The 13,768-nt window shown below is 40.9% G+C and overlaps 1 protein-coding gene across 6 annotated transcripts in view; it reads left to right on the forward strand.

The window, feature by feature from the left end:
* Nucleotides 1-13,768, forward strand: part of LOC131668249 (uncharacterized) — an 87,557-nt gene that overhangs the window by 46,503 nt on the left and 27,286 nt on the right. For 2 of the 6 annotated variants that reach the window (XM_058942268.1, XM_058942269.1), the window contains exons 2-3: nucleotides 3,551-3,610; nucleotides 10,966-10,992. In XM_058942268.1, the coding sequence (XP_058798251.1) occupies nucleotides 3,551-3,610; nucleotides 10,966-10,992 (87 nt within the window). Of the gene's footprint in view, nucleotides 1-1,180; nucleotides 1,218-3,550; nucleotides 3,611-10,965; nucleotides 10,993-13,768 lie in introns of those variants that run through there. The other 4 variants (XM_058942270.1, XM_058942271.1, XM_058942272.1 and 1 more) reach the window with 3 other exon arrangements.

The following is a 13,768-nucleotide window of genomic DNA, read 5'->3' on the forward strand; positions in this document are numbered from 1 at the left end:
CTTACGTGTTGAAAAAATCCTTCAAAACAATCGGTACAAGGTGTCTGCTGCGTGTCGATTTGTAAAAAGAAGAAAAAGCTGACGTAAACATTGGCTATCAAGTCGCTTGTGACAATGCATGCAAGAAAAATGGAATCGTAAACAGGGGTAAAATAATCTCTATAGAGAGGAAGAAGAGAAAGAAAGATCGTTATCTCGATTTATCCAGTTTAGTCCGACAGACGACTAAAATCGATGAATCTGAGTGAAAATATTCCGTAATACCTGCATTAGTACATTACGATACAAGTGCGGGAAAGTAGACTTTCAACCCCGTCTCGCTTGGGCGTAAACGCCACACGACACGACAATCTCTTTCCCGAACATGTATCGTATGGTATTTTTCGACACTCGACTCTACGAACGCTAGAGGAGTCGAGCATGCTTCTCAAAATGTAGTTTCGCACCCATTGTATCGAATAATAAAGTAAAACTCATGCGCAAGAAAGTTATTTTAGCCTCGTGCGGCCTCTTCACTCTCGGTTCGCTCGGACGCAAACGTCCACACGAGGCTGTAAACGTTTTCGCACTAGTACCAAAATGTACTATTAATACTCAGCACCTTATCTAACCAACACACACGCGCGCACAAGGATGAAGATATAAGAGGCATGAATGCGTCCACGAGCAGCTCAATACCTGTCGAACTAAGTGTAGTCAGCAACGCTTGCCTCGTCCGAAGTTGTTGTGACGCGACTTTGAAATTTCCCTATGCAAGTAAACATGGCGCGTATAGCTATACGGTTGCACCTGAGAAAACTCTGCAGCCGTGTGGTAACCGCTTCTCTTGTGGAATAACGATCTCGATCTAATCCGCTTTTCTCATAAAATACGAGCGAAATTTACGTGAAATATGACGTGGAAAAGCCTTATGGCGTCGTGTCTGCGCGTTAATTTTCACGTGACACGATGTTGCCAAATTGTACCGAAAAGTTTCACTCTGCTTAGCTAGGTAAGCGACTCCACCTACCCCATAAATCTCGCCGGACAGTCAGTAGTTGTCGGAACGCCGTTGCCTGTGCGTCGTGTCAGTCATTTTCTGCCTGTACTGAGTTTTCACTTCTGACGTGCGTGGTTCCAGCGCGACCTTTCTGATACATAACATCGACAGTTATTTCAATCTGAGAGCTGCGTCAAATCCAAGGCATACGAAAAAATGACTGTTACCAGTGTTGTTTGTAAGTAAACAATGTTACTAAAGCTTATTTGCATCGTAATTCTCTCGGCGCACCTATCAATTTTGTATGAATTTTCTTAGGGTATTTCAAGGTTAGTTAACGAAAATCCAAGTACTCAACAGCTGTCTACCGAAAGTATAGTTATTTTAGCAAAATTTTAATTTTTTGACGTTTATTACACAACAAAGTTCATTACTTTGAAATAATAATTTATTAAATTAGAAAAATCTGTCAAACTGATAATTAAACTGTTCAAGAACGGCTTTCTTGGAAAAGCGTTCAACGTCATCGACGAACAAGATGATAAACTTATTTATAATTTTACTTTTAAAATAGTTTTTTTCTAGAATGCTAAACAGCATCTCATGATTCTTCAACAACTAGTCAGTGATTCATAAAATATTTATTTAATTAGCATACTTCTCGATGCAATGTATTCTTATTAAATAAACTTGTGGATTTGTACCGCGCTAGGAATTCGAGCAATGTTGCTACCGACCGATAACGCACTTGTGCATATTTCCGTTTGTGATACTCTCTTGAAAAGAAAATTGCTAATGTTTTCTCAACAATCGATCGAACATTGATATAAATGTTGTAGGAATATTGTTCAGCGATTATTAATTTCTGTGATAAATAAAGAACTAACGAACAGCCGCTATAACATTATAAATTATTGTTACTTTCTTAAAACTTTAATTTATAATTTACAAATTAATAAAATCACCATTTATATTCATAACACGAATTATTATCTCCTTTTTCAAAAAATATTGTACTCGGATAATTTATTGCTAGACTTCAAAATTAAATGAGATTGTCATAAACTACGCTGATTTATCATACTGTTTTATACAGCGTTGATTTTATCGACGTCTTATCCTTCAATTAATTTATGTAATTCATTTGATACAGTATTGGCGATGTTTAAGATGCTCTTATCTGAATGAAATATATATCCAGTAATTTATTTTTTGGCTATCACATTACTCGCTAAATATATTGACGCACAAATGCTAATACGGACAAGCATTTATTTGAACTACGAATTTAGTCGGTAGTATTTTTCGCAAATGGCAGAAAAATTTGATAAGAGTAGAAGTAGAAAATTATGATATTATAATATCTACTTAAACATCTTGGGAAAATAAAGCAATATACACTAATGAAGATTTTTCTGAAATGAATACAATATTTGCCTGAATAATAGAGTTCATTTTGTTAAGATTTTAATATCATTAAGAATTAATTTGTAAAACTTCGACCACCCTTTTACAGGATTACCTATAATAAATCTAATTTTCTCTAATTTGTTTTATTTAAATCATTTTTCGATATATATTTTTTACCGACAAATTATCGTATGTTGTTCTTGAAGTTTGTACAGTCATCACCAGGAAAATACAAAAAAATGAGTTTCAATATCGAAATGCCTTAATAGAGATTTTTGGTATGATTTCACTTTTACGTATATAGGTACTTGTATGAGTAATTTTTTGCTCGAATCAATTTCATTACTAGAAAGTGGTGGGTCCATATAAAATACATATAAGGTTACCGACACTTACCGACATACCTTGAATATTACATTATTCTCATCCAGTTTTGAATTACGAATAGCTCGGTCATTCACTATTCCTTAAGATAATCTGATTAATAAAAAATGCGTTATTTATCTATATAAACGGTCATTCATCTATATAAAATCTGCAAGATAAAATGTATAAGTTAATATATTGATGATCTATACATTATCATATTTATATTTATCGAATCAATAATGCACGATTCTTCACTACGTCAATTCAAAATTAGAGATAAACAATTTTGTACACATTACTTGTTATACGTAAGTACATAGGAAATTTGGTTCTCGTTCAAGATTGTTTTTGAACAATTTAGGCATCGGTCTTTTACAAATTTCTTTTCTTTTATTTAAAAAATCAAAAGCTACTATACATTATTCTCCTTTATCGCATGAGCTTTCGTTGACAATGCGTGTTCAGCTGTGCGTTATCAGTTATGTCACGCACATACTTGCTACTGATGTAGACGGTTGATTTTTCAAACCTGGATAAGGAGATGTCTAATCTTTATCATCAATTTTGGCATATTATATTAAAATAGCATATTTGTAATTTTTATGGTTCTTATTGTATCTTTATTTTGTAGTAATATCGAGTAATCTGATTCTTCAAACGCCTATCGAAGAACATTGTTTATATTTTCTTTATATTTCAAACATTGTGTAAAATAAAAAATATTTGCTTGAAAGTAACGAGTGACATATTTTAGTGTATAGGTAATAATAATCAATTAATTGTTTGTTGTAGCGCTATCTACTGCGTCTGAGGATGTAGGAGAAGGTATTCAATCACCAGAAAATGATACGAGTGAGTAACTTTTTATTCTTGTTTTTAATTAGAACATAGAAAAACTAAGGATAAACGCGTGTTTTAAAAATGAAACTTTATCATTTACTTACTCTAACTGCATGACTTATAGGAAATAAGTTTCTTTATCGAATAATTCGTTAATGAATGCAACAATTAAATAAAAAATGCATCTTACTATCGGCTTGCGCGCTTTTTATATACTCTTTGTTATTTTATCAGTGAATGAAAGAATTGACGGAATGGACGCGACAAAAGTATTCGTGATAGTACTTGTAGCATGAATGTTAATTATAATGACCACTGACATAGTATCAAATTTTAAAAATCGGTTTACCCGTGATCGGTAAAACAGATAACTCAATATAAGTTTATACCATATATGGAGTCGTACTTCAAATATCCCTGCAGTTGAACGTGAGAGACGATAAAACAGACTGCTACTTCAACGACTGACAACCACCTGTTACCTGCAGTGATAAAAGCAGCGCTTATCTGGTGCCGATTACCCGTTGCGACACCTGTCGCCCGTAAATATCTACCTGACAGGTGTCACTTCAGTGCTTTACCCTCAAATTTGAATTGTGGCGCATCGGAGTCCTCAGGTACCCACAGCCATTAAAACGAAACGAAACGAAGTGCTTTACCGATCACGTACAAACCACATCGAAGCTAAACAGTCCATCGTTATCTTTTGGAACTACAATCGATTTTTTTAACTGCATAACAAAATATTTAAATAATTCATTTAGCCTTAATAGCTTCAGATTTGTCGGATAATTATGTACAATTTTTCATTGAATAAAATAACTTAATCTAGCGTATATCAATATTTTTTTGCATATGAACTCACTTTTAGTTGGAATACCAACAATATTGGCGTAGCCTTTGCACGAAATATCGAAGCTCTCTTGTAAAACTAATGTCCCGCTGTGCTAAACTCTCTTGACGAGCGAGTATCATTTTTATTAATTTTTTCCAATTTAGAGAAGCGCGCGAGCGAAGCATAACATCAGTTGTCTCTTATCTCTATATGTACGAAAAGCCGCGTCGAAAGAGAAAAAGGAATATATAGTACTATATCATCTTACGCTTGCGTTGGCGAATAAAGCACTAGGGATTTTTTTCCGCGTGCATATGTACGTGTCCCCCTAAAAAAGGAAAGAAAGAGTAGATAGCGAGTATTCATATACAAAGATATACACGTACACGCGCGCACACACGCACATACATCAATATCAAGCTTGAGCGCGGTTCAATTGGTGATTAACCCTCGCGTGGCACGCAGCTGCTTCCTGAATTCGCGAGTCCGCGTGACTCTTGTCCCACGATTCTCAATGTGTCTGAGTGTGTATATTTAGGCGCACGTATGCGTAAGCGTGCGTTATGATGAGACGAGATTAATGGAGCGACTTGTGAAGTTTTTGCTTGTTTTCGACGCAGCTCCAGTTGGCGACGACGAAGATAATCAAAGGTTAATTGTTGTTTGTCACTTGAGCGGGAACGGAACAATGGCATCATTTAGCCAGCATCAGGGTGTGTTTGCAGTAACGAAACGCTCGATCGAATGAAGATGCAGTCGACGTGCAAGATTTGTCGCAATCGTGCCTCCTCCGAGGCAATCAACGATAGAGCCGCGACAACGATGAAACACCATTGACCGTGCTGCAGCAAGCTCCCCGGAAAAACATACGCGCGCACAGAGTCGATCGATTATAAATAACCATGTGCGCAGTTCGGTTAACGCATTTTACCGTCAAAAGAGAAGGCGAATCCGGACGCTGTTCCTCGTGGCACCGGCACCAGGATGAATGACGCGACCACGAGATTCGGGCAATTACGTTATGGTAATGTCACACCCGCATGCGTATCCATTTGTGCCAGCTGTACATTTCTCGTGTGTAGCGTGACAAAAGGAGAAGAAAGAAGCTCGCTCACGGCCAAGTGATGTTTTTGGTTTTTAGACGAGCGAACAAAAAGCGCGTTGGATTAACCATCACGAGCAGTGTGCCGAGGAGCTTTGCCAAAAGTCCACGTAGAAAAAGACGAAGGAGACTGCATGCAGTTTGCTGCCAAGATCTTCCAGCAACAATGGTCCTTTGTTGGGTCTCTCTCTCTCTCTCTCTCTCTCTCTTTCTTTCTGGCTCCGTGGAGTAGCTGACACTTATTATGTGTGTATGTGCGCCGTAACGGTTGGTGGCCTCGAGGAGAGCAAGAGATCGCACGCGCCTAGCAACAAGTCGCTTTAGACGCCGCGCGCACACGTACATACGCGCGACATTGAATATTTCCCGCCATCATCAAGAGCCATTGCTGCCTATGACCTCATGCCACATCCCCTTTCGGTCGATTAGCCGCTTGTCTTTCGTACGGTCCTCTAAATTGGCGCGCGCACGCTCTTCCCAGCGATGCTCCTCTCTCCTCGATGCGTGGGGCCACGTGGCCTTTCCATTTCGGTTTGGGAATGTCCTCCGCGCATATTCACCGACGCATCACAGGGAGAAGAAGAGCGCCGACGCATAAGCCCAGACGCGCCAAATTAGAGACTTCTACCGCCGCCCGATCCTTACCGTGTGTCGGACTCTCTCTCTCTCTCTCTCTCTCTCTCTTTCTCACGCACTCTCCGAGTTGCCTTGCCAAGCAACGATCCCGAACATTACAGACTGCCTTGCGTATTTCCAAATAGCCTAGAACGATTTGAAAATCATTTGATCAGCCGTGAAACATCATTGAACCGATATTGACATCGAAAGCGCAGTAATCCAGTTATCCTCGGAAATTCACATGACGCTTGTAGACGGAATATTTAGGCGTCTCGTGACGTAGATACTCTACGACTATAATAAAAACAATCCGCGATCGTATCTTGCCTCTATCAGGCAGGATTTACATCGATGTCGGAATGTTAAATTTAGTCGAAAACGCAAAACATTGCGAGGGCTGCGCTATTTTGGTCAAAATTTCCACTTCCTCAAAACGTCACGGGAAATAAAAAAAAAGAAAGAGGAGAACAACGAAACTAATCGACAAGTGCCACGGAGTAACTTCTTATATGATTTACCTGGAGGTCGAACATTCTCCTATGATACAAGGTCGCGCTTCGACCGGCTACGCGATGACGACGAGCGCGCAAAACTCGTCTCTCTCGCGTGCGCTTTTGATCAGCGGATTTTTGAATTATGAATGCTCGCAGGGAAAAGCTCAACGTCAGCGATTCATCGATATCCTCTGTTTATCCCCTTTCAATGTTTGATGACGGCGCGACGATTGTTTAGTCGCAAAAGGTATCTGATTGGCAGCGTATCAAATCGTGTGAAATGCACCGTCGATCGATAGACGAACGGCCTGCGGAATGTTATTTGTCAACGCGCGGCAAAGCTCGTGAAGCTTCAAATATTTGCGAGCTGCAAACAAATTTCCAGCGGATTATTCGAGAATTTCTCTGTAGCAAATATTATTCGTGGTCGATGTCGCGTATCAAGAGTATTCGAAGGCTTCTTGCTCCGTTGTAATGTTTCTTCTGATATAGGTACCCAAGCACTGAGTTTGCCATCCAATGTTAATGGTTCTTCATCAATTATAATTATACAATAATCTCATTGACGTAGCTCGCTACGTTATGACGCTGTATCGATCAAAATCACCATTAAGAAAATTGCTGGGTTAAAAATACTTTTAATATTTTTCACCTGTCGATAGCATCGCAAACAGTGCGTTCGATTTTTCTGATCTAAGTATTATTTTTTTCAATTCGATTATTAAATATTTGGTTTCGAGTGACACACAAATTTTTAATGCCCTACTTGTTCCAAATATCATCGCAATATCATCGCAGCAGGATTTTCGGTAATAAATGTCGGAATGTCCGAAAGAAATAAGGAAAACAATAACCAAGTAAAGCAGGTAAAGTAAGCGCCGCGCGTAATTACCATGATGTGCAGGTAACATATCGAGCGATTCGGTCAAGGAATTTTCGCGAATGGCCGCTACCGATTCACATTGACGTGTACGTGTGTACTTTAGATGACGGTTATCGACCGCAGCTCATGCGACCGCGACATTGCACTTCATCCATGTACATTGTCAAGGACTCAACCTCGCAAGCTCTATACCGCTTTTTTGTTGCACGTATGCATGTGCGTCGCTTGCAAAACTACACGAAACACCGTGCGCCGTGAAAGTATCAGCGTAAAATCACGAGGTTTCGCACGCGTAGCTCTCTGCTTACAAAAGAGCGAGCTTCGCGCTCGAACCTATATATAAATCATCGGCTAATAAATTTTGATCAGTCGCGAAGAAACAAGGCTGCCAAATGTGTCTCGCCAATTTGCGAAATTTCGACGCGTCGCCGTATCCCCTTGATTGTTTTTGTCTGGAAGATTTTATTGCTTCGGTTAGACGAGTTCGTTAGCTTTCTCTACGTATAACAGGTTCTTATCAAGGGTCACTTGCAAAGATCATTTGTCGTGACGCAACGACCCCCAACGGTCTCAGTGTAAGCGATATTTTCGCATTTCTCGCGCGCGAGTTGTTGCTTTCCGATTTTCTTTTCTTGTTTCTTTTTCGTTACTCTAGCTGCGGAAAGTTTGTTTTCTTAAGCATTGGTTTATCGCCGGCACTTGTTTGCGCTTGAACATTTATTTAACGAGCTATTTTTTTAAAAATTTACAATTCAAACTGTAGATCGTTAAATCTCGTCGCCTTTTGTTATCAGCTTATGTAACGCGGATCACGAGAAAGATTCTTCTCGAATATTGTTGTGTACTCAGCTCATCACTCACGCTAAAGCCAGGTGAAAAAAAAGAAAAAACAGGTTATTAAAATAAATAAAGAAATAGAGCAATACTAGTTGCTTTCAGAACTGCGAAGACTATGTAGTTCGTCGTGAGCTTGCCGCGCCAATTTTGTTAATATTGCATAAGTCGTAATTATCCAAAGGGGATAGTGAAAAAACCTAATTACGATAATTTGGAATTCCGGAATGAATTGCCGACAGAAACATGATTACTTGGCCTTCGGGTCATCGTCGTCATAAACTTTATTTCTGTCTTCGTCGGCGCCGGTCATTTATTTATCTCTTTAAAGTTCAATTGGCTCAAAAAACAGATAATACGAAGCTACCCATCTAAAAATAAATGAGTCATTTAGGTAAAGATGAGAGTGAGAGAGAGAGAGCTGCAAAAATAATAGTTCTATTTCAAATGCACGGCGGTGAAGTGTCCAGATTGTCGGCGACGCACACGTGCGCTGCAAACCTATGGACCTTGGCGTGCACTCGTTTTCAGAGGTTATCGCAACTCATAGTGCAGAGAAGAACTGTCTACGATTTTGTTTTCCTTTCTTCTTCTTTGTTCGATTAATCGACATTTCTACAATTCTGCTGGCTTTTCCTCGCAAATTTTCAAAATTCTTGCGATGCGTTCACTTGCTTTGACGAGAGGCGTACGATGCTCACGTGTAATGACAAGAATCGACTTGCACGTTGAAAACTCGCAGGGCTTTAGGTAACGATGCCAAGAATTTTTCAAATATTCAGCTGAAAACGTTACTCAACGACACGTAACTCACATGCAAGCGATGATGTGTGTGAGAAGAAGTCGAAAGGGAAACCACAAATATGCAATCTGTTACACGGCTCGTCAGTTTTTTTTTCTTGTTGTGATTCATGCCGCCAACGAATGTCTAGAATTTGTCAAGCATAACACGCGACCAGTTATGTCAGATATTCAGCAGAAAAAACGTATAATGGACCGTGTGGCCAACACACTTTAATGACTTGGGCAAAAGGCTGGTGAAATTTATTCGAAGGCTCCCTGACCCCAAAAAAAAATAATAGGAAGTAGCTCCGAGCCACAAATAAACAAACGAATAAATCGAATGTAAATACTTGCGATCCCAAGAATGCATACTGCAGCGGACTCGTTGCGTCTGCGCGTAGGAAGAAGTGCAATAATTATTTCCTCGTCGGTAGTTAAATTAAAAATAAGCTCGATGTGGCGACGAAAATATATTCCGGAGCAAGCGAACTAAAAACGATGGCGCACTGCGCGCGCGGTAGTTAAAATTATCGTCGAACGCGGCGCGCACGACAATTGTAAAAGCTGCCATAAAAATGTGAAAACGACGAGGCCATGCCCAGAAACAATAGCAGGCGCGCGACGCGAAAGCAAAGTATAACTTCTTATCGAGAGAGAGAGAGAGAGAGAGAGAGAGAGAGACAAAGCCAGGAGAGAGGCGTCTAGCCGAGAGACAAGGCGTCCTACGAGCGTTCGGCCGGCTCGCAAGCTCGCGCGGCGCGGTTGACCCAGTCTGCCCAAAGTAGAGCGCCCTCGGAATGCATGCGCAGGGCACGAGAGGAAAGAGAAGTCGGCCGTGCGTCACACATGCCGCCGTCGACGAGGCCGTCGAGGCCCACCCTAATAGTCGGTGCCGCTGCTCTGCCGTTGCCATACTATTTTAACCCACTACACACAAACAGACACGCATGCACGCGCACACACTGGCCTGGATTGTTATAACGCGACGCGGACAGTGAGGAGAATCGCTTGGATTATTGTTCCGTGCTGCGATTGATTGTCTCGTATTTGAAGAAGCTCGGGCACGTCATTGAGCACTCGCTTCCGTGTACTTGTCTTGGCCGGGGGATGCATCAACTTGTTATTCTCAAGCCGTACGTAGAATCAATCGAACGGCACTGAGTTCAGCGTTACTCGCGCAAAATCATTCAAAGAAAAGATAGTCATTCACGAGTGATTGCGCGGCATAGTCGAGTGAGACGCCGAACAGCGCCGTTAAATTGATCAAGTTTGCTAATGTAAACATTATGAAAAGTTGACAAGTGTTGAGGAATATCGAGTTTTACGCAGAAGACCTTAGAGCTGTTGTATATTTGACGGGAAGACAGTAGAGCAAACGTGAAAGTGTCCGACGAAAGTCAATGAAATGCGCTTCACCAAACTAATCCAAGACGTAGTTTAGCCACGGCCAGTGACTAAGAGCTTCGTTTTCGATAACTTTAATTATCCTTGTGCGCAATGTAAGCACACGATATATAAAGACCTCTTCTCCATACTGTTACACGTGAAAAATAGCCGAACAGACGTAATGGAAGAGTTTTGTAAGGTATAGCGACAAAGAAATCGACTTCGAGAATCGTACGTATTTATAGGAATCTAATGATTTTCGAGAATATAGCGTTGCTTGCTGCTTGAAAGCGATCGATGCCTGAGCTTGAAGCAACGGTGACGCCGTATGCATACGCGCGATCGTCGTTAACGCTGTGACGCAGCCCCACCTCGACTTTGCCTGTGTTTTGACTTTCAGCCACAATTAACCATATTTTTTACTTGTTACAGATTCCTTGCAATCGTTGTCGCATCTCGGTGAGTCTTTTCCTGAGACAAAAGATTACGACTAACCATTATATCACTCATCGATCGCCTGTATACGCTATAACACACCTCGTGTATATGTACGACAAACATCTATATACATGGTTTTCTAGCAACTAACTCTCTATGACTCACATTTCATTTCATTACGCAATTTAACGGTGTAAGGGGCCTATTTTTAGTCTATGTATATCGTATCGACGATGGGTGCATGTTATGATATTAATTGATATGGATGACGATAGCGTGATGCGCGAGTACACAGAAACAAGTATTATTCGACGCACACGTGTCATGGCAGCAATCAAAGAAGCGAGCTCTACCGTTTATTAAAAAGCTTGCATGCAAAATGCCCATATAACCGTAGTCTTTCCCCGTTCGTCCTAAATTTCAGGTCTAATTATATTCACAAAACGGAAAGTCCTTTTACTTCCCTCCCAATTCAAATAAACCGCAAGCAGCTGGTGGCGTTTTCATGCGTGTTTACCGAAGGCCAGCTTTTGCTTTCCTTGTACGAAAGCTCTGGCTACGCTAGTTTGAAAATTTCGCGCGTGTGCGCAATCTCCTTTCGAGTCTCGCGCAGCTCGCCAAAGACGCGAAGGAACGAGCTAAAAAAATAAATAAATAAATAAATAAAAAGAAAACAGTCATTGTTCGCGCGCGATCGCGTTACACAAGCCCACGCGCGTCAGAAATGAATGGCGAGCGCCGATTTTTCTGCCGAGTATGCGATCGCCACCACCCCCGTTCGTTTCCGTGACTTCGCGCGTGCTTTGTTTATCTTTCCGTTCAAAATAATGCGCAGTGGCACAGTTTTGATTTGTTTATAAGATAGTGGCTGAGATTAAAGGGGGGGGGGGGGTTGAGAAAACGTCAAAGAGGGTCTTAAGCAATGGTTTGGCTTTAGAGACATAAATGGGCATCAGAGTATCCGTCATCCAAGTCTATAGGATACATGCATTTGCAGTATGCGCACTTTTACATTTTGAGCGTCTTGTTAATGAATCACTTCGTAAGATAGCTCTTATCTTGCGTGGGTGTCGTATGTTTATACTATGCTTAACTAGAAATAATAATTTTAGTCGCTCGACCTTGCTTCCTTTTTTTCTCAAAGTCGAGACCTTCCATTGAGCGAATTCAATCGCAGACGCATTCGCGCGGAGCTTTTCTCTTACCTGGCGTGCTGGAGTTTCCGTTTCCCAAGTGGCATTCTCAATCGAATCTCAAGTTTCGCATGCGCGTGCGCGCGATGAAAAGCCACACCGGAGCGTTGACTTTTGACTTGCACGTGCACCCTTTTGAACTGGTTGACCTGCTCGAGTTGCGGCTCGGAGCATCTTAATTCCACGTGAATCGGAGAAAGCGACACGCATGACGGCGATCGCACGTGAGCCGCGCACACACTTCTGTTTTTTTATCTAATCTGCATCGACGGCTCATAAATATTTCATCTCCCTTCTTTTTTCCTCGATGATTACCTTGAGTCGAGCTTGCGCGAGCACGCGCACTCCTAACCATTGTTTTCTCTGCCTTTTCTTACTGGTTCGAGTGTATGGCACGTCGATGTCGAGAACAAAATTATGAGATTAAGACCAATTTGAAAGCTTGTTACTGAAGACATTTGTTCCGGTTAGATTGTAGTACTCATCAAGATTAAGAGTAAGGATCAAACTCATTTTTGAATTGAATAAGCAGCTTTAGCGTCAAGCAGGAGATTCGAAGTATTATTCATTTGAAGTGCGCAACGTGGAAAGATCAAGGAGCCGGAACGGATTCCAGTAAAGCCATACACAAAAAGCAAATCGTTCGATCGGCAAATGCATTGTGTAAAAGCTCGCGTCAGAATCCGCTTAGCGTGTAGAGAGAAGATGTGTGTGTCACCACTCCGGCGCAGGATATTGATGCAACTAATGACTATATATCTTGCTGCTCATTAGTGAGCCTTTCCCCGCGGGCGCCGCAATGTGCAAATATTTAAATCCGATAATATCGGCGCCAACGACGATTATCGATTTAAAAGCTTCGCGTCAGACTCGCGTAATTTTCATTATTATTATTATTTTTTTTCACGCGACGATCAATACAGTGCAAATGGACCGTCTCTAAGAAAAAAGCACGCTTATCGCCAACGCCATCAGGGACACGTGCTAAGCGATTAGGCTGATGAATATTCGGGCAATTAGCCAGTTGTTATGAAGGCGACGTGCGGCACCTGTCTAGAACAATCAACAACAATATTGTCGCTTTTCTTTTTGAATTTTCACTTGTGGAAGATATCAGCTTCTTATTGTGAACTCCGATTCGTCGGGTACATAAAGGTCGAATCAATTCCATTAGAGAATTGGTTACGCATGAAAAGCAAAAAAAAAAACAAGATTATAAAGCGCGAAATCGACAAGTTGTGGAAAATCAATGATTTGCGGTCGATAAGCAGGTGGATTTGCTCGCTTCTTTCATATGATTCAAGCGATATTCACGTAGCCAGGCGATAGAGGACAAAAGATAATCTTCGAAGGCAATCGATTAAAATGCAAATATGTTTCGCTTTATTGTTGAGCGCGCAAAGTGTGGCGAGAAGAAGCGACAAAAAAATATAATCTACACTTGCTGGTGATGACGTAATGATTCTGGATGCACTCGTGCGAGAGAGTCGTGCAGTTTTGCAAATAATTATCTGATTTTCTAATGTATTTTAAATGTCTAATCACGTCTGATTACACTGTGCATATGCATGATAGCTTAATACAAAAAAAGCTAGGAAATTAAA

Source organism: Phymastichus coffea, unplaced genomic scaffold (genome assembly GCF_024137745.1).
Source record: "Phymastichus coffea isolate CEN01 unplaced genomic scaffold, Cenicafe_Pcof_1.1 PCOF00075, whole genome shotgun sequence".
Taxonomy (NCBI): Eukaryota; Metazoa; Arthropoda; class Insecta; order Hymenoptera; family Eulophidae; genus Phymastichus; species Phymastichus coffea.